The 22,224-nt window shown below is 38.3% G+C and overlaps 1 protein-coding gene across 6 annotated transcripts in view; it reads right to left on the bottom strand.

Moving 5' to 3' along the window:
* SERGEF (secretion regulating guanine nucleotide exchange factor) overlaps window positions 1-22,224 on the bottom strand; it is a 162,376-nt gene that overhangs the window by 67,446 nt on the left and 72,706 nt on the right. For 3 of the 6 annotated variants that reach the window (XM_057418151.1, XM_057418154.1, XM_057418152.1), the window contains one exon: window positions 6,018-6,054. The exons of 1 other annotated variant lie outside the window; for it this stretch is intronic. In XM_057418151.1, the coding sequence (XP_057274134.1) occupies window positions 6,018-6,054 (37 nt within the window). Of the gene's footprint in view, window positions 1-6,017; window positions 6,055-10,151; window positions 10,554-21,512; window positions 21,967-22,224 lie in introns of those variants that run through there. 2 more of the 6 variants (XM_057418156.1, XM_057418155.1) reach the window with 2 other exon arrangements.

Genomic DNA, 22,224 nt, shown 5'->3' with positions numbered 1-22,224 from the left:
AAGATGCAGTACAGCAAGACCTTATCCTAAACTCTGGAATTTCTTTCTAGGGGAGTCAATGTGATCCTATTTTTATTGTGGATCTAACTAGCTTTTCACAGGAAAATATTCACCCTTTCCTATAACCAGTGACCACTGACTTTACACAACTTGGTTGTGACAAAACTTTTTTTAGCCCCATTAGAAGCCTTTTCCAAATGTTGAAATTAACATTTCCTCATTTCTCATCACCTTACACCCACAAATTCATAAAATAGTTGGCAGCTTGGCTTTCCATTAGCCCTTGGAATAGAATCTCAAAGAGATCAGAGTTTCCAATTTTGTGAGGGTAATCTGCTGAAAATTACAAAAAAATCAGACATTTCAAATTCACTTTCAGCTTCTGTCTTACCAGAGGAACAATTAGTTTGCCTGAAGGATGAAACACTCTACAGAAAAAAAAAAAAAACAAAGCAAAAAGACAAGTGAACAGCACTGTTAGGGCTCATTGTACCTAAACATGATAAGAAAGCTTGACATCAGATCTGTAACTAGCTCTGTAGAAAGCCCTAAGACAGGTGCTCACTTAATGATAGGAGCACGGCTGCCTTTTTTTTTTCTTTACAACAAATACAACTGAAGTGATTTATATTTTAAAGAGCTGTTTTAACAGTCAAAGCCACACTAAGAGCTACATGACATACAAAATGGCTGTGCCAGGGAACAAATTTAAAATGCTGACACATAACCCCCATGAAAATGACAACAGTGATGGTTACTCGAAGTCCTGCCAGGTGCCCTTTAATAAGCAGAAAATGTGATCAGTGCTGCAATGCAAAGAGCCAGCATGCTGCAACATGACTCCATGCTGGTCTGCCAGGAAACCTTTACAATGGAGACCCTGGCTGCACTGGGAGTTTTCATGCATAATAAATAAAGCAGCAGAGCAGTAGACTGAGGCCCCTTGCTGAACACCAGTGCCCTCCACTGCACATGCTGAAGACTCCTCCAAATACTACAGCAATATCAAAAGGCAGAGAGAAAATTTATGATTTTTCTCTTTATGACAGACTGCTGAGTCCCCCAGCACTGAATGTCAGACACATGACTACATCCGCCCCTTCGTAGGGCTGCTGTGAACATCTAAATAATACTGTCAGCATAACACAGAGCTCCATCCATCAGCCTGCACAGTCTCCTCTTGCCATCGGTGCTCACTCTGCCGTAGGAATATGCCTTTCATAACCTGTTACAGTACTTCCTCAATGATGTTTTATATAATAAGCTAGTTGCAATCACGGGACTTCACTAAAAGAACATGACCTTGTTCATTAAGAGGTAGTGGCTCCCATCTAAGAACCTTTATTAAAAAATGTGGAACCAAAGTGTCTGGGATGGCAAAAACATCACCATTATTTTAGGATCTGTATCATCAACTTCCTAAGTTTGGGATCATTTTAATCACATTTATTTTCCAGCTCATAACTGCTATGTTGTTCCAGCATAAGAACATAAAGAGCAAATTTTAACAGATCATGGAAAAATAATTCTTTTACTGTCCCTCTAATGCTACTGCACACTTCAGTTCAGAGCACTTGAAGTAGGACCTGCCATTTCAGTGGAGGAATATTTTATCCTGATGTCTTGTACAAAGACTACTCTACCATTAAATTTAGTATTACTGTTTACTCTCCAACTGGATGAACTGCAGCTTCAGAGAGATGTGACTGCCCATGTCATGATATTTACAGCAGTGGTTGCACATAAGCCACAGAGAAGACAGAAGCATGAAAGAGATCACATGTTCTAAAATGAGACAAACATAAAAGGCAGCGGAAGACAAAACTAACCCTGTTCTGGATGGGCCTATTACTTAGCAGAAAGTTGAGAAGTGATTTTTAAAATGTTATATTAGAACACTGTCGTATTGAACACACTGAAATGGGGATCAGTGTGATCAGACAGGGGCTTGTCTCCTCACATGTCATTTCTGCTTCCATGTGCAAAACATGCTTATGGTCGCACAGCCAACTTCAGCATTGTGGGTTGTTTGGTTTTTTTTGTTGTTATAAAATTAGTCACGCAGTGCCCCTCCACTACCATTACTCATGGGGAAAAAGCAGTGCTAAGTAGCTAACCTGAAAAGAAAAAAGTCTAAAGGAGACAGAGACAAGTATCAAGGGAGTAACTGCACAACAACAGTAATCACAAAGCCCAGATTCTTCTTGTGAATACTGCTGTACCATTGTCACCTGCAATAACTGCTTCTGCAGCGTGTGTGACTACACAGCAGGGATTTGTGGACTAGCTTTAAATCCTCCATGGAACACAATAACATAGTCCTGACCACAAGTCAGAATTCACCATGCTGATTATGAAAGTGTAAGGAAATGCCATTTGCACCATTTGAAGTAGCTGTGTGTCTAAACACTTTTCCCCTTTAAGACACCATACCTGAAAAACTGTTTACTTGAAAGGTCCATGTCTTTCTCTTCCAAATGCACACAAATATTTAAAGTGTCCAAGTTACCCATTGTATTAGCAGAAAAATCACTAGCTAGATTTGGTATCAGCCACTGCACTACTGTAGGCATGTACAGACCAGGTAAGAAGTAAGTTTTTATAAATGTACAGTCAAGGGGACTCAAATACCACTTTGAAGGCTGCTTTAAAGCTACACTTAACTGAAGCTAATCAGGTTTTAGAGCTGCTTTTAAAACAAGCATTTCTCCCCATACTTTCTCCAGTATCTTTCTCTTAGATTTTTATTGGTTCATTCAGATTGAGAAAATGACTTAAAAGCAAGATCAAAGAGGGACATTACGCTTTACCAAGGTTTTGACAATGATTCAAATTATTTCTTTCTTTTTTTTTTTGTTTTCTACTACTTCAAGAAGGCTTGAATAAAATTTCTGTACTTCATTAAAATAAGACATTTGCATGCGGAGGCCCTTCAAGGCATTCTGTCCTGTGCCTTGTGGTTACAGTCAAGACAGGCATACATTTTATATCTACTCTATTTCTGCATAGTTAATGTTCCTTATTTAAGTTGCAGCATTGCATGAGCTACATACGGCATGCTAAGCGTTCTCTTAAAAGATATTTATTCTCTTTTTTAAAAAAGGAGGATCAAAGTCTTAGTGGTGAGCAGTAAGAGTCTTCCCCATAAATGCCATTTTTAGTCACATGCTTTTCAGGGTAAGAATCAAATCTCCTTATTTTTTCAGTGTTGCAAAGACTACAGACTCCCAAACCTGGAAAAGCTCAACTTCATCACAATGATTTAGTTCCCTTATGCATTTCAGTCATTCAAAGATTCTGTCTTAATATCATGAAGTTCAGAGCTCCACAGTGCAGCTATCATACACTCAGGCTGAAAAGCCAGTCTTTGTTTTGCCCAGTAAGTTCATACAAGGTTACAGTGTTGGAAGATATTTTTCAGATATGAGATGTTATACAACATTTATTAAATAACTATTCATTTTTTAGTCAAAAATATGCTGGCTCCCATGATAATTAATCCTTGATTGAGATGAAAAGTGTGAGGTTTATTCTTATTAGGCAGGGATTTCATTTTCAAGTGAGAAGTGATACAAACACAAGAAGTATTACAATACTTGCAAATTTTAGAATTAGACCAACAGGACAACCCCAAACCAAAACAAAAATGTGTTTTCACCAAGAGCTAGAAGTGAAGATGTTTACACTGTTTCATGTACTAATTATTATGTTTAACTCATCAAGTTTAGAAACAGATATGTTTGGAGACATCCCTCAACTCCTTTTCCTTTATATCAAATTCACCACATAACCAAATGAAAACTGAACTTCTTCCGATTTACCCTCCAAAAAAAAGGAGTCAGTGCCATCACAATGAAGAAATAGCCAAACTTTGCACTGACTTAAGCAGAAGGCAAGAAAAGAGAATTCAAGTAATTAAAAAAATACAAATGGATGCAGACTATATAAAGTAACATGAAAAAAACTAACTGCTTGCTAGCCCTACAAATCAGTTTGTATCAGCAAGATGACCGGAACAAAACTTCAGCATTTGTGAAATGAGTCATAAATCTATCCAATATCTCTCTCTCAAAAATGTTTCTATTTAAAAGATGCAGCAAAAAAAGTACAAATATATTTGTATATACAATCAGAAATAGTGACATGAACATTATGCTGCTAAAAGCTTTTTTACCTTGCATATTGAATTTGACTTATTTCAGTCTTAAAGACTATCATTCAAGCATTTACTAATTAAATATGAAACTGATGAGATAGTTGTCCTAAATAAACTCTGTGTGAATGATAAGTTATTAGAAAATTGTACAATCAAGTATACATATTTATGGAAGTCTGTGTGATATCTTTAAGGAATATAACAGTTGACAGCTTTGAACTAAGAATGACAAGTGATGAGAGAAATCCTGCCACAGAATATTCTAAAAAGTCAACCTCTTAAAAGCACATGTAAAAATTAATTTCTGGACTGAAATGTATCATAGTTGCTTACTTCAAAAAAAATAGTAACATCACGTCCTTGTTGTCCCTTAAAATAAAACTGACTGGCTTCCAGCATTGGTAATTTTCGCATTGAAGTCAGTAAGTGTAGCACACAGCTTAGGCATATGATGTTCTTTACATATGCTAAGTTCTTAGTTTATTGTAACTTCTAGAATTTCCTTCCCCTACCCATTTTTTTTTCAGAGTTTTCTGCGTAGGAGGCAGAAAGGTTAAAAGGACATAAAGAGAGAGAAGGTTGTTCAAACTCAATGTTTTGCCTTCATGTACACTGGAGGAATCTGCTAGCGGTACACTTTCAGTCCATCAATTCAGCAAGAAACAAGATTGCTCTTCAGCTGACGTTCAGAAGCACCAGGCTGACAATTAATACAGGCATGTGACACTGAGTGAGTAGGGAGAAGCTAAAGGAAAAATCTTTTCTTAAAACCAGGTATAAACTAAGTAGAGCTTCACAAGTTCTCTGCAGGTTTTAACTACAGAAGGATAATTGGAAAATATACTACAGTATATATGAAAATTTACTACATAGACAGAACACTACTTCTGTGGTTTCTTACTGAAACTCATCAAGACAACAAGTTTAAATAAATACCATAAAAATTAGGACACGGAATGCAGGTTGGATACCAAATAGCTGGTTTTTTCCACACCTGTCATACTACACTTAAGAAAATAAAGAAAATTCTTTACTTAACATCTCAACACATCAGCCGCAGCAATCAAAAATGTCTGTGTGGATGGAGTGCTATACTGAAACTTAGAAGACCGTTTCATTTCCAGTTCTGATGAGTACAGAATTCCTTTCTTCATCTCTCTCACCCTGTCTATTAATGAGGATAATTATTCTGACTTCCTTTATAAAGCACCTGAAAAATCTACATTTTAAAATGTTCTTAAACATGCATTTATAATACACTTACTTAAATGTATCAAACTTCAATTATCAACTCATCACATGAAAGCAACAATCTGATTGTTCCTGGAATTGGCACACAAAGTTCAATTTTTCCACTGACATGAGCTTCCTAGTACTTTCATAATTATTACAACAGCTGCATTATACTGCGACCCACTAAAGAACCCGACTACCAGTGACTGACGTTTTGAAGATTTTCCAAGCTTTGAACAGCAGAAGACCCAGGATTTATTTCACTGACAATTTTCATGTTAAACAAAGATACTTTTTACCAGCTTGATGCCACTCTAAGTCTGCAGCTTGAATTGTTGCAATGGCTCCATTCTAAAACATACTGCAGCATTTTGCGACTGTATTTTGCCGTTTGATGTATGGACCCTTCTCTTCTTACAGGGACTGGTCAATAAGGGCACTTTTCATCATATCCACTTACGATACTGGTTTCTCTTCTTTCCTCCACATTTATATGTTACTTTCCTCTTTTCTGCTGCACACAATGCCCTTAATCACTCGGTATGTTTGATGTGCATATTTTCCTTTCATCTTGCACTACTTAAACATGAAAAAAGGTGAGGAGTTGATATAAAATTAAGCTACTTACCAACTACTGCCAGATTATGCTCTGAGCCACATGCGATCTGAAAAGGAAATATGAATGAATTAAAGAGAACCTGCTTAACAGTAGGAAGACAACCACAATTATGTCAGGAAATTAAAAATTAACCTGAAACAAACAACTACAATTTGTAGGATGCAGAATCAAGGTTGAAGAGCTCTCACTTTTAAATGAAATTTCATTTGCAGTCTTACTAAGGGGCTTCATGGGGGAGGGAGGTATCTTTGTTTTGTTAATAAAAAGGCATTTTCTTTTCAAAATGCAGTCACCACTGACATTTCAATCCTTAGGAGCAAGACTGGGCACAGTTCCGCAAAAAACGTCACACCCTTGACAACATCCACTGGATCCAACAAGACTATTTATAGGCACAGAGCAAACACAGATTAAGCCTTTGCAACATCAGAGCCACGCAGAGACAGCTGGGAACTGAAAGGGTGATGAAGATCTCAACTTCTCTTATCTATGCTGTTTTTCCAGATGATCCCTGAAGAACTGCACAAGCATACAGACTCAGCGTGATAAACCTGAAACGATATGATCCCTATGGTCATTCATCTAGAATGGAGCAAAATACCATAGAACTCAGCTCTTCTATTAGCAGCAAGCTGGTTTCATTTTCATAAGCTGCAGGGGAAAAAATATCAAAGTTACTTTAGCATATATCACACAGCAGCATTCACAAAGCCTTCCTAAGCTCTTCACAAACGATGGCAACATGCAGTAGGTAACAAGAACCTACTGCAAGGACTTGTCTCTACAACTGAATTCTTTTGCAATGTCACTGCTGGCATAACTGACATAACACAGACATCTAACACAAAGTTATTCTGCTGAGTGCCCTCAAGTTTTAAATTAAAACAAGCAATCCCCTCAGATCCGGTATCTGGTTCACTATCTTGCACCTGATTACCCATTACATATACTGGAGAAAATTAATAAGCACATTCTTCTACTTCTTAAAAGCACATTTGCAATGATAAAATATAAAGCATATGCTCAATTATATTAAAAAAAAAGTCTATACCATCAAAATTTTATGTAGTTTTGTGAGTGTATAACTTTATAGTTTTTATGGCCAGAGAAACAGCTACGATCAACTCAATGTCTGTGTAACATAAAACCATAGAACCTAGCAACAGTCCTTGTACTCAGCTCACTGTGGTTGAGCATTTACTAGAAAACAAAATACCCAAGACTGACACACAGACTAGCTTGATCAATTCTGTTACAGATAAACACTGCAACCATTGCTGCCCATGATGTACCCATACCACAACTCTGAGATGAAAACATTTGATCAGTACCATCCCAAAGCAACAACGGCAAAGAAGACAAAGCAGACTCTTTAGGATAGAGCTGCTTAGCCAAGACATGAAAGCACTTGGGAAAACAAGGCAAGAAAAATAATTCAAGTCACAGCACACTCCAGCATGGCCTCATCTTGAGAAAAATCAAGACAAAGCAGCAGGAAAAGCAATGCCTTTGCAAGAGCACTACCAGGACTGCATCAAGTCTTCTATTCCACAACACTGCAGAGAGGCAAAGCTTTAAGCTCTGACTGTTAAAATGCATAAATAATCATCATATGCCACATCATTATCCTTGCCACAAGCCAGAGCCCTACAGAGGAGCACAGCAGAACAGCACAGCACAACAGAATAGGTTCCTAACACCTATTCACTGGCTAATGCTCCCACCTATGCTTCTCAAGCTTGAAGATTGATGCCATGGAAACAAGATCCACACATGGAAACACAAGCAAAGGCTTTCTAGAAAAATAAAATAAAAAAAAAGAAGCAAACTCTGCATCTTCATCAAATGCTGAAAATTGGAGATACTGAAGCTACTGCTAATAAAATAGTAAATTTTATCCAAGGTGTGAATAATCCTCTCTTGACCACTTCCCTAGGAAATATACTAAAACAGGCATAGACTCAAAAGCATCGGTACAAAAGAACTGAAGAATGGCTCAGGCTGGTGGCTCATACCTACATGCCAGGAACCCCTTCAGAAATACGTTAAAAAAAAAAAAAAAATTAACACACCCAAACTAGGTGTTGTTCAATATGTGAAACATCCCCTGACAAAGAAGCATTTTATTCCTGTATCTAACAACAGCAGCTACAGAGCCAGCAAACCAGAGAAAAGAATGCTGGTGACCTCGAACAGCTTTATACTCCGTCCATGTAGCTGTTACTCTGCCCACCATTCAGAGACACCCGTTAGCCAGCTTACCAGGTTGTAAGGGAGTCAGCCAAACCAGGCTGGATACAACCAGCCCAGGAACTGCTGTATTATACAGACGTCCCAGTTCTGGGGAGTTGCCTCCATGACAGTCACATTGTTCAGCTGCACTCACTGCAGCTCTGTAGCCTAATGGGGTAAAACCTCCAGCAAAGCACAAATGACCAGTGCTGCTGCACCTCTTTCATTCAAGTAAAATCCACTTCAGTGGAAGTGACAGCTCTGCTAACAATTACTGAAATCAAGCAAAATCACAAGCTGTTGAAGGCAGTGCCCTGGATTCACCTTTGATGGCCCAGGTCAAGGAGAGCACACGACATGTACCAGCAACAGCACTGCGCTCCATAGAAGGAATTGCTAGATTGAGAGCACAAGGTTCACCAGCTCTGCATTATAGCAGTGTCACCCATCACCTGACAACACAGACTGAATTTGGTCTTAGGGGACTCTCAAGTTAGCTTTCTGAAACAGCAGCCTTATTCACCACCCAGGCTGCCTGCTACACAATCGACCCACAGGATTCCTGGCCTGTGCACCTATGATGCTGGAGCTCAGAAGGGACCAGTCCACAGAGGTAAAGCAAGGTTGCCAATGCTTAATGAGCAGTGCTGCCTTGCAGGTATTTCATAACATCTTTTTTACAATAAGCTTTAAAAAGTAACACCCCTTTTCTTCACAGCCCCCCATGAAAATCAGCCAAAAATGCATAAATTTTACAAATTTATGCATTTGTACAAATTGACCAGCACAAATGTACAAATTGACCAGCCAGAGAAGAACATTGCTGAACAGATGTTTTATGCTTACATTAGACTTACTATGCTCTGCAGTCAGTGCAGGTCACTGGGAGAAGCCCGGTATTTACTGCAGCAACCATAATTTTCTGGCTACTTCTCTTCTGTCCCCACCCCCAACGTGCTGCAGAGAAATTAAATTACAGCAGACATCTGCATGCTCCCAGCGGATAAAAGTACATTCAAGGGTACTTATAAACACACCATAATGCTTTCTAATTGGGCAATATTTTTACATTCTGGTTTAATAACAGGGAAAAAAAAAATCACTGATCTTAAAGAAACAAATCAGAATGACTGCTAGTGAGTGAAGCACTACGTGAGCCTAAAAACCATGACTCCATATAGAGAAACAATTCATATTAAAGCTTCTTCTCTATCTAGAGGAAAATTTGAGCAGGGTTGTGCAAGGATATTGTGATCTCTACATAAACTGATCTCAAAGCACTTTTTCTGTGAGGCAGGAAAAGAATGCTTAGGGACCATTTTACTCAGAACTTAGTTACCTTATTATCTGTGCCCTTTCAACCATATATAAATTGTTTGTTTCTTTCTTTAAATTGCATGTTTGAAAGCTGTTTTCTATCTAGCAATGGCTGCAGTTCAGATCCATCCATCCAGCTTTAACACATGTGGTAGGAAGCAGCCAAGGGACCAACATTTTATTAATCAGAAACAGTCCGAACATAAGCTGCATGGATGGTGAGGAAAGACATTAGCACAGCAACCACTAACTCTGGGCAAAACACCAACTTCTTTCTGCAATCTGCAGATATGCTTATGGCCCAGCCTTAACAAACATTAACTGAATGTAAAAGCAGTGGGTTACACAAAGTATTTAAGATTAAAATAATTTTATATATTAAAAATACTAGATGAAGTACATAAATAATATTTAATATTTATTACATATACATTCCTATGCCCTATATATACATTCCACGCATGCATGTATACATACAAGAAAATGTGTGTGTACATAAACATGCATATTAGGAGGAGGAGATTATCTATTCAAGGAGATGTTATCATGGAAGAAGGTTCAGAGGAGAGGTGAGGTTAAATACAGAGGGCCTCTCTCTTATACCTGGTATAGAGATCTTCCTGAAAAATAGCTATCCCTCCTTTTGCTCCCCCACAGTCCTATGAGGTAAGAAAGCACTGGCCTCTAATTTGTAGACAATAAACAAACATATACAGGATAAAGCTCATACAGACATTTAAACATACAGTCTCACATTGATTTCAAAAAGTAACTAGGAGACAAAATACCTTTCGTCAACCATTCCCTAAGGGACTTCTGAGAACTGTAACAAAACAGTCTGACAAAGGGTATAAAATCCAAGTTTCAGGCTAATACCTTGACCACAAGGCTATTCTTTCTTTTCCTTCTGTACACCCAGAGCTCAGACCAAGGACCTGCTGTGCAACCCATCAGGAAAAACATCAAGTCAGGACTGCAGGCAAAGTCAGCCTAGTGCTGCAGCAGAGGAGAAGAGACAGTTACAAGGGGTTGTAAGGAAGAGGCACGGGGAGCTGGACTCACAACAGGAATTGCAGAATGAAAATTCACAAGCATCTGAAAATCAGGGTGCTTAGCTAGAACAACAGAAGGACCTCAATGCCATTTAGCTTTGGTTCACTGCCCTGTGAGCGCATGTTAATATCCTACAGTGCAATTATTTCCAAAAACATTCAAGGACACAGAGGCTTCCATCACTTCCCAGAGATAAAAGCATGACATATAAAATAGCTTTCTAAGGATGAATGAAGAGATGACGTTTAAGTTTCATCCAGATTCTAGTCACTAACATTTCTAACTTTTTAAGTGCACGAAAGTACAGCTCTGCAAAGGGTACGTGGGAGACAGCAAGAGAAGGAAACCATTAAGACGGTGTGTAAGTAAGTACTTTTATCCAGGAGTATAGCTATGGCATCTCAGGTCTTTTGGCAAATTTCACTGTAAGGAAAATTGCCAAGGCCATAACATGGCCAACTTCATTTCCTTCTGGAATCAGAAGTCCTAATGGAAGGAGACAAGGTGACTGAGAGACTGCAGATCAAAGCTTATGTAAGACAGGAAACTTCTCTCCCAGAACTGTTTTTCTATGCCCTTGATTAATGTATCACAACAATAATTTGTACAGTTTGACACCCTCTGCCCAACTACATTTATATGCAGAATTCTACTGATGTGAAAAAATAAAATCAAATCAAAGGAAACTAATTAGCAAAGCTGTCCTGCTTCCAATGATCCTTCACTAAGAACTCTGCGTTCCTCCCGATTTGACACCTGATTGATAAGAAAGCAGCGTGCTAACCTAGTCACACACAGTGGCAATTAAGTGCAGTTTAATGCAACACATTAGCAGCAAACCAGTACAACCTCACCAAGAGCAGCGCTTTAAATCTGTTCCTAGCTGTTAGAAAGTGAGAGGCTCAATGGCCTACAGCTCACAAGACATCTTCTATTATTCATCAATCTAGTGATCTATTGTAGTGTGATTTTTTTACTTTGCACATAGTTTTACTTTCCACTACAGGAAGTAAATTAACAACGGAAATTAAACCGAAGCCTGTTTACTAAGGTCTGGAAGAAAACATTTCTCCTCAAGACACACCAGACCAAGAGCTAATGTACCATTTAGATGGACTTTTGCAAGCATGGAGGAAGAGAGAAAACATTATGGTATTGGCAGGATGCAGTAAGCTTTCAAGAGAAAGATTTTATAGCTCTCTATAGCTTCCAGGGTTATGATCTCTGCCCTCACTGCCTGAAACTAATCCCAAGCCTTGCCCACAAAGGCAAGTGTGGTCATACTGAAAAACTTAGATGTGTACTGTTTGCCTCAAATTGAGGATGGATGGATTGAGATGTCAAGACAGAGAAATATCCATGTCCACCAACAAGAAAAAAACTTCATCATCAGATGACTCTACAACACAAAATTGCTGAGATGCCAGTAAGAACACCCAGTGGGATTAGATTTTAGCAGAATGACAAGAACATAGCCAGGACAAGTGAGATAAAAATCTTTACAAGTCAGCAAGGTCAGCTGGCTCTTCTCCATTACCTGAAGATTTTCCAGTTAGTTCTTGTATCCTTCTTCAGGCAGTTCCCTTCCTTCCTTGTGGTTCAGAAAGCACTAGCATCTTTCATTCCAGGAAATCAAGTTTTGCCACTTTCATATCCCTCTACTTAGCAATCTGTCAAAATTTTCCATTTTTTGCGAACAAAATTACAAAACTGAGCTACATTTTTGTTTATCCTTTCATCATTTTTAAAATTAATCAAGCCATGTCTTCATTATTTTATAAAAATTAAGACTAAAATTAAGACTATCTGACTGATAAAGTAATTGTAAATCACATCAGCCCTGTCAATGTATACATGCTTTTGAGCCTATGCCTGTGCAGTGCAAATCCCACAAGGCCAAAATCCTCATTAACATTACAGACATCTCTATCCACATCCAAATACGAACTAGAGGAATGGTGTCTTCAGCAGATGCACAGTTTTAACCCAGGGAATTTCTTCACCATTTTTCTCAAAATTATTTTTGAGAAAACAATTATTTAAAAAAAAAACAGTTCCTCAGCAATCAGCTCCTTACAGTTTCTTCCCTAAGTTAAATGAGAGGCACTAAGACAAATACCTTACAACCTATTTGGGGTTGTTTTGGGGACTACACCTAGTTTGCTCTTTGTTTAAGGACACAGACACCACTTTGACAGGAGAAAATAAAGACAGGAAGACACAGAAACACAGTTTCAAAACCATCAGGTTATTCTGATGTTTTCAGGTCAAGAACTGTAGCTTGTAGCATGCCAAAAACTTGTTATTTGTCTGTTCTTCCTATGCTATTTTACAGCAAAAAGAAAAATGTTCATTATAGCATATAAATGTCACCATTACCTATCTGAATGTGCTAATTTCTAATACTGTGATCATAACGAAATGAATGGTTTTATTAAACAATCATTGCAGGCAAACTTTCTACCAAAGCCCATATCATTATCCAGCATCTCATAGGCTTACAATAAAAGTCGTGACAGCAAGTATTATTTTGCAACACAACATCAAATTCTACTTAAACAACTATTTCCAAGGTCCTTTTGTGAATGTATAGGTGCAGTTTTAAGATTTTCAACAGAATCTGAGCTTCACATCTCTTTCTTTGTGCCAAAACAGTCCATCATTTTTAATCCATTTGGAATCTTTTCTGGAATATTCAGTGAAGCTGGAGAGAATCACAAAGTAAATGAAATGCAGATATCAAGGGAACTGAGCTCTCCTCTAAATGTGGTGTTATTGCAAGCAATCTCACCACAATTTTTCTACATTGAAAAAATAACCCAGAGAACTCAGCATACACCACCTGCAAGATTACACAATAGCACAAAGCCTTGCATTTTATACAATTGAAAGGAAAAACAGCACTTCTTATAAAGTCCATACCTTCACACAATTGACTGTCTGGGTGTTCTATTTGGACAGCATGAACAGGCAGACACTGTCCCTAAAAGACCCTCTTAAAGGAAATGAGTGCTGGTAGTGTGGCTGGGGACATGCTGCCTCAAGACAGAAGCCATCAATTGATTAGCCCTATCAAGCTATACTGCCCAGAGGTAACTGGCCCAACCAATGAGAGGTCCCGCTTTCTGACTCCCTCTAACCCTTCTTTTTCCAGCTTGTGGTTGGTTTTTAGTTTTGATAGTTTGTTTTGGGTTTTTTTTCATTGCTTGGGGTTTGTTTTTCTTTCTTTCACAGTATTTTCTTCTTTTATATGCTTCTGACCTACACTATCCTGCATTAAAAATTGCATCCCAAACACCTGGCAGTATTATCAAAATAATCTTATCAATAATGCCACTCTTATTTTAGAGCGCAGAGACTTTTTTGCTTCTTCCAGCAATAAGCACAAATCCATGATACAGAATTTCCAATGTCTCAGTTCTTCAACAGCCATCACCAGGATGTGAGAAGACAAATTTCCAGAGAAATGACTAGATGTTCAAGGAAGCTCGTATGCACAATTGGACTGACCTTTCATTTCACTGCTAGCCCTGCTAACTTCAGCAAGCACTGCTGCCTGTATGAACTGGTAGTACCTAAATTCACTGTCACTGAAGAGAATAAAAAAAAACCTACTTAGTCTCCAAAACATTCTAAGTCCTCTGAAAGAAATAATCAGGTGCCTGGCAGTACAGAACAACTACTATGCAATATCATTTCAAGTGTCCCTAATTAGACCCAATGCCTTTGGGAAATATGATTCAGGATAACTATCAGCTGTTCCAGAATTCAAATCATTACCTGATTTTGAGCACAACTCTGTCTCTCCCTCTCCCACGCATATACATACAAAAATAAAAACGTTGTCAACTTAATTTGGAATAGTAATAAAAAAACACATTACATTGAAAAAAAACACAGCATATTAAGGCCTCCTCCTAAAACATGACAAAATAAACAGAGGGCAGAGGAAAAAAAACAAACAAACAAACAAAAGAATATACAACCCCATACCATGTTTTTCATACACCAACTATATCTACTGGAAGACACAATTTTTTTGGTTCATTTATTTTCCAGCAGAGCTGCAGGTATGCAGGTTCCATAAGGGTTAGCCATGTATAAAAACATCAAGCCATGAATTTTGCTGACTGCCTGCTTCTTTACCTCTCCAAATAAATGGTGCTTATGCCTTTAGGGTGTAATGCAGCTCTGCTCTTCAGTGTTGGATTCTCTGTTTCTGCAGCACATGTAACAGTACAGCTCCCTGCAGCAAGCTTGCCGGAAATAAATAAAAAGTAAACTTGCTAAGACTCCAATGCAAAAATGAATAGAAAAGCTCTTCTGGACAAATAAAGATATCATTTGTAAGGACTCAAATAGAGACTCAGCCTTAATGCTAGTCATAAAGGGAGAATGAGGAAAAATAAAATGCGTGAACTGACTCTCCACAGCTGATAAAAAGGCATTTTTATTAAAAAGCTGAATTACAAAATCACAGAATTGTTAAGGTTGGAAAAGACCCTTAAGATTACCAAGTCCAGCCATTAACATTGTTAAATATTTTGGTCAATGACATCCCAACACAACAATGGCAAGAAGACAAAAGAGACTCTTTAGGATAGAGGCGCTTAGCCAAGAACTTAAAGCATTTGGGAAAACATGGCGAGAAAAATAATTCAAGTCACAGCACACTCCAGCATGGCCTCATCTTCATAAAATTCAAGACAAAGCAGCAGGGGTCCTATTTTCAACCTAGTGGAATCCCTTGCTCCATCTGTGTTAAAGACATCACACACACTAGTGAAAACTGCCTACAAAGGAAATAGGATGGATAGATGGACAGTGAAGGTCATGCAATGTGAATTCATTCAGAGTTCTTGAAATTAAGAGGTTGTGAATGAATCAAAACTCCAGAAGCAGATAATAAAACTTGATAAATGGGCAGGACGGAGACAGATAAAATTTACTGTGGTCAGGTACAGCATAATAAATCTTTCTAGATACTAAAAAGAATCATTTAGGTTGTTCACATATTCCAAATTATTTGGAACCTCTCAGAGGTAGTATCTGGCATCACTATGGGAAAGTCACCAGAAATATCTGTTCAACTTGTAATAGCATTCCAAAAAGCAAGAAATTAGATTTGTTTAGAGAAGGAGATTGTATTGGTCATCTTTTCACACAGACCAATTACACCTTATGGTTTTATTCTGATACTGTCAGGAAAAAGGGACAAGTATCCATAAAAAGAAAGACCAAGTGAAAGAAAGACCTAACAAAAAGACCTAAAAACAAGCCCAAATCCTGCTGAAGACCAAATTATTTATTTCTCAAAACAGAAGAAATATAGCAGAACACCAGTATTTCATAAGCAAGCCTTATACAAAATCCTAATTAGGAGTACTTACATGACTACTCTTAGTAGTAGCAAAAGGACTCCATTCCAGGAGGGCAACTTCCGTTCATCTCATTACAACCCTATCTAGCAGCCTAATTCTGCCATGCCCATTCTATTCTCCTGCTATTATGACCAAAGAGATTTTGCTACGGCATCTCCACAGCATTATGTCAGACTGAACCCACACTGTTCCCAAAAAAATGTATTTTGGAATGGAATAATTAACGAGATAACAACGTCTTTTGTTTGGTTGGGGTTTTTTGGGGTTGTTTTTGGGGTTGGGGTTTGTTGTTTGGTTTTTTTCTTGGGGGGGGGGGGGGGAGAGGGGTGAGGGTGTTCCTAAAAGCAATTCTAACCTCTTTCATTATATGATAACCTGCTTTGCCAAAGGAAGGACACAAGAGCTGATTTGCTTTGCACATGGAGCATTATGGGTCTTACCGGAATGTTAACTTAAAATCTACCATGACATCAAATGAAGAGAAGACAGTTGCAGGTCTGTTTACTAATGTGAAGAAAGCATCTCATTTAGAAGAGACACTGTTTTTAAACCAGGTATTTGGTTAAGATATTTCCAGCTATTAAAAAAATAAAAAACCTCCACCATAATCTAAGAAACTTGATTACTCTTGTTGTATATATGAGCTCCCCCTTCTACATCTTTATCTCTCTCACTCATCTTGTGAGCCCATCATATCTATTCCTCCTTTACTTATAAATCAAGATAGATCTCATCTGTCTGAGGCTAGAGAACATTCCTACCATATTTCAGCCTAAAGTTGTTGTTCTTTTTTTTTTTTCTCCAATGTTTTAATCTTCTCAACAAGTTTCAAGCTGTTTCTTTTTACTGTTCTTGAATTGTTCAAATCAATCCCATACTGAACACAATATTAAAGCAGCAGAGGTTAATGCCCAGCACACCTTCCTGACAATCACTCACCTTGATGGTCAGACACTTGAAAATAGAATCAACCCTTTTGGGCCACACCATAATTCCACAAACCAAACTCAGATGATGTCCACACCAGCCCTCACATCTTTCAGAGATGCTCCATCCTGATAAGAGGCAAATGCCTCCTCCTGTTACTAGGACCTGTGCTGTTGTTCCCAGTATGTATGGACCTACTGTTGTGCTGGTTTTGGCTGGGTTAGAGTTCATTTTCTTCACAGAGGCAAGTGGGGGGGGTCTGTTTTGGATTTGTGCTGAAAAGGGTGTTGATAATTCAGAGATGTTTGCATTATTGCTGAGCAGAGCTCACAACGTCAAGGCCTTCTCTGCTTATATGACCCCACCAGCAAGAAGTCTAGGGGTGCACAGGAAGCTGGTAGGGTCAACAAGCAGGACAGCTGACACCAACTGACCAAATGGATACTCCATAATGTATGATGTGCTGATCAGCATATAAAGCTGGACAAGGAAGGAGAAAGGGGGGACATTTGGAGTGACGGAGTTTGTATTCCCAAGTAATCATCACCCATGATGAAGCCCTGATTTCCTGGAGATGGCTGGACACCTGCCTGCCACTAGGGAGTGGTGAATGAATTCCTTGTTTGCCTGTTAAATTGTCTGTATCTCAACCCACCAGTTTTCTCACTTTCACCCTTCCAGTTCTCTTCCCCATCCCACCAATGGGGAGTGAGCGAGCAGCTGCATGGTGCTTAGTTGTCAGATGGGGTTAAACCGCAACACCCGCCTAGTGTCTGCCCTCCCAAAGTAGCCAAACAGCTCACAATACTGGTGACTCCCCCAGAAACACATGTTTGATAAAGATTCCAATTTACAGTGATATTTTTAGGACCTCCCATAACCACTTGGTAATTTTTAGTGGTTGTTATTGTCATTTTGTATCTTTATAATTACCTGATCAGAATGTCATACACTGTCTAGCCAACTGCCTGACAGAAATCCAAGTATATTACATTGCCATTTGAAAATCTGTGTTACATCTGATTTGACATTGACACATTTATCAAACTTTCATCTCATAAAAAATAGGTATCGCATTAGTTTGACAAGATATATTTTCCATAGCCACATACTCACTGCAAGCAACTATATTATCATCTTTTAAACCTTTATTGATCAAAATTCATGTCAGCCACAACATTATTTTAGCCAAGGAAAATTCCATGCTGACAGGCCTATAATTATTTGAGTCATTTTGTTCAACCTTTTGAAATATTGCAGGACATTGTCTTTTAACCAGACTCCTGAAACTCCCCTGATATTCAGGGGAAAAAGAATAAAATTATCTGGATCAACACCCTAGAGAGTCCTTTGGCCATCTCTTAAAACTCTGAAATGGAAATGTTTCAGCCTTGATTTTTAAAATTCTACCTCTAGAGGCTGGGTAAATGGTGGTACGCAGAATGGAACCTCATCACTGTATGATGCTTATGCTTTTTCCCCAGATGCAAAAAGAAACTATTACTAATTTAAAATTTGTCTTGCCAGACTTCAGTGTTTTGCCAATAGACATATATAAGATGTTTTAGTATTGATGGTGCATAGTCACCTATGTCTGTCTTTGAGAGCAAACTCACCCACATTATTACAGCCCTTTTCCTATCCCTGTTAGATGGAGCTGGTCATTCTGTGATGTGGGGACTCACGGCAAGCTGCAGTGAGTACCTTATACTATGTGTTGTTTCAGGGCAGTAGAGAGGATTTCCCATCTGCTGAACCCCCCTTAGGACCTCTTTTTTCCAACTTGTTAATGACTGACAACAGGTAATATTTTTAATGAAAGATGCCCCTTTCACTCCAAGAGTCTTCTTAAGTTTTCCTAAATAAATTGTAACCATAGATATTGACACTGAAATCACATAACTTTTAAATAAACCTTAAATAAGGTTTCATACTGAAATATTACATTACATCATGGCTTAAAGGAGAGTATTTCAGTCTTTGACACAGACTACATGGGACTTGGCTAACCTAAACAAGGTGGGGAGGGCAAAGATACTGTCAGTGACTTCCTGCATTAATTCATCTAACTTCCTGCTACTGACTAAGATTACAACATTCCCACATGCACAAAATTCAGACTCCTACTGTTAAATCACATTTTTCCTTTCGTTCTCACAGGGTGGCTCTGTAGCTGCACGGGAATTGAGACAGACAAGACAATTTTTCAAATAACATTTGATGAGCAGTGCTATATACTCATTATAAAAAAAGGATCAATACTTCAAAATAACTCCTGAAGACAGGAACACATTCTTTAATTAATACATCTAGGGAGTCACTGTAAATTACACTGATCAGAAAGACTTTTGTAAGACCTGTTTTCCTTTCCTTTCAGTTTATTAATACTGCTTAAATAATATGCAGGTTTAAAATTCCATCTTCATCTGATACAATCTACGCCAGTAGACAGAATACAAATTAAAGAAACCTTGAAGGAGTTTTAAAATCTTTTATTAAAGTAGCAGCATTTTTGCAACATATGAGAAGTACTACAGGTTATATTAAAGTCAGCAGCCCACCTGACTTCAACAGTAATTACAAAACACACCCACCTCTCATGCATTTGTAATACAAAGCCGCAACCCTCTTTAGATGGAAGCCAAGAAGCAGAACTTCTCCCTATTTCAGAACCTTTCAGAAATCTGGTGAACTCATTTAACCTGAAGTGACATATGTAGCCCAGTTAAGAACAGTAAGGAAACCCTCTTCTGAATATTCCTGAATGTGATTAAGCTGACGCGTTGCTGCGTAACAGCTAAACCCAACCTCATCTGCCTTGAGTTCTCAGGCCATCAACATCCAAAATGCTTTACTCTCACAATGACAGTCATTGTGTGCAAAAGATAGAGACTGCTCAATCATCCTTGCTTGAGGTGAGGTGTACATACTCATGCCTATACATGACACACACACGTTGGCAAATACCATGAGTGTTGGAGTTTGCAAGTAGCCAAAGGTTTTGCTATTATGACTTTAGTGCTCCCAGGCCAACATACCGCTCCTGGACACAGAGTGCTAGCTTGAGATCATACTCTCTTCATTGTCCACTGATGCACACAGGCTTCAACATTTACCCCTTTGTCCAGCCCCTGTTGTATCCCCTCTAAACATAATCTTCTTCCTCTTAATCGAGGTGACATCTCTACAGTAAGGCTGCCCTGCTATTATAATTTCACGTTAACAATGGGAATTGGAAAATGTCATTTCCAAAGACTCCAAATGCATTTAACCACTGCAGTCAGGGGGCAGAAGAGAAAAAAAAAAAATAAATCCTATTTTTACACTGTTTCAATATCTTGGAATATCATCTTCTGTGGCAGATTTTACCTGGAAAATATCTGAAGTGTTTCAAAGTACACAGTATCACTTCATTCCCAACAACCTGGTCAAAGAAAACAACCCTGGAATGGCAGTTTTAAGCAGCTAGTCTTTTCAGCCCAGTGCTGAAATACTGTGGTACTTACTGAATGAGGGAAAGCTTCATTAGTCATGATACCTTTAGAACTACACACCCTGAAAAATATTTGGAATAAATAGCTTACTCTTATTTTGAATGTTCTCTTACTCAAGAAAAGACTTTTCACCTGTGGGTTTAATTCCTGTTATATTTTAATACATTTATTTCTTTTCAAATCACTGCATCTTTGTCATCTTTGCACACAGTATGGGAGCAATCCATTCCCAAGATCAAAGGATCAAAATATTCTGTAACTAAACTGCTGAGCATCACTCGACATACATGCCAGAAGATTCTGACTTTTACGAGGTGAAGCAAAACATGTGCAAATGCCATACAGACAAATTCTTTACCACACACATTCACATATTTTCTTCTTTTTCTAGACTAATTTTCCTTTTCTCATTCATTATCTCCTTTCACCTCTGCAGTCACCTGCTTCCTTTTCTTTCTATGTGCAAATACAGGCATTCTGACATACAGGCATCTTCCATTTCTTGGTAAGTACTGTAGCCAACATGTAAAAGAACTAAGGTAAGTTATTGGGGGGTGGAGGGGGAGATCTAACAGATATTATGTGTGTATACGTTTGAGACCACCTGTAGGTGAAAATAAGGCAGTAAAATATTCTGCAGACTCTCCTGGTTGACTTCACTCTGTAGTACGCAAGGGTAAAACTACCTCCTAAGACTGAAAGGGAACAAAGACTGAAAGTAATGAAGAAATGCATTAGACCTTTTAAAACTCCACATATATCATTTTCCCATCCCCCCCCCCTCCCCAATTCCTCGTTAAAGACCAAAAAGTCTTGTATTCAGGAGAAACCAGACTACTACTGATAATTCATCCATACAGAGGAACACATGTAGCATATCCTTAAATATATCATTATTAGGAACATACATATATAAGCACATACTTAGAAGCTAAGTTTCTATTTTGGACCTTCCTGAGTACAGAAGTCACTGCTAATTTTAAAACAAATGGAAATAAGAACAAATTCAGAACTATGTTCCACCTTTAAAACGAATAAATTCAGATATGACTGTGATCTACAGAATGCACAAATTACGCTTCTTAAAAATCATTTTTAAAGGAATTATTTTCCACGTGCTTTTCTACACAGGCTCCCTTTTGAATAAAAGGGAGCTAAGAAACATCAAAGGCTAAATTGTTCATGGGACTGCCTGAAGAAAAAGGTTCTTTTGGGTCAGCATGAAGGGTAATAACATTCACCTCAGCCTCAGCAATTAAGGGAATTGTTTCCATCTCTGCAGGCATCAGCCTCTTGAAAACTGAAAGAACAGTGTATTCTACACAAACATGAATGAAATGTTGACCAGACTGAAAAAAAGAAAGAAAAAAAAAAAAAGAGTAAAAATATACTTGGATAACAATAACTCTTTTGGAGGGGAAAAAAATGAGTAGCTAGGCAATGCATTATATTTTTTTCCTTGGCTTCCATTCAGATGCTGTCCAAGCACAGCTTCATTGTTTGGCTTGTTGCTTGCATCTCCTCACGTCACCTTCATTCTCTCCCTGAGATAGCCTACAGATAAAAATATAAAGAGCCCTATTCCAGGATTTAACAATATTAACCCAGTAGCCAGCAGCAACAACTGGGGCCTTCTTGATTCATAAAGAATTTTTAAAGCCCCTCTGAACTACAGAGCATACAGAGAGTGAAAGCTTACATCAAACTGAGGCATATGACTCTTTCAGGTTCACTTACAAAGCAGGACGTGTTTGTTAGCCTACTACATTTGCATGTTCCACAGGAAGACATCGTCAGAGAGGAAAGGGAATG

Source organism: Pezoporus wallicus, unplaced genomic scaffold (genome assembly GCF_028554395.1).
Source record: "Pezoporus wallicus isolate ANWC-B61680 ecotype Strahan unplaced genomic scaffold, APGP_CSIRO_Pwel_v1 contig_2025, whole genome shotgun sequence".
Classification (NCBI taxonomy): domain Eukaryota; kingdom Metazoa; phylum Chordata; class Aves; order Psittaciformes; family Psittacidae; genus Pezoporus; species Pezoporus wallicus.
The sequence above is the reverse complement of the archived record's forward strand: the minus strand, read 5'-3'. Positions and strand labels throughout refer to the sequence as shown.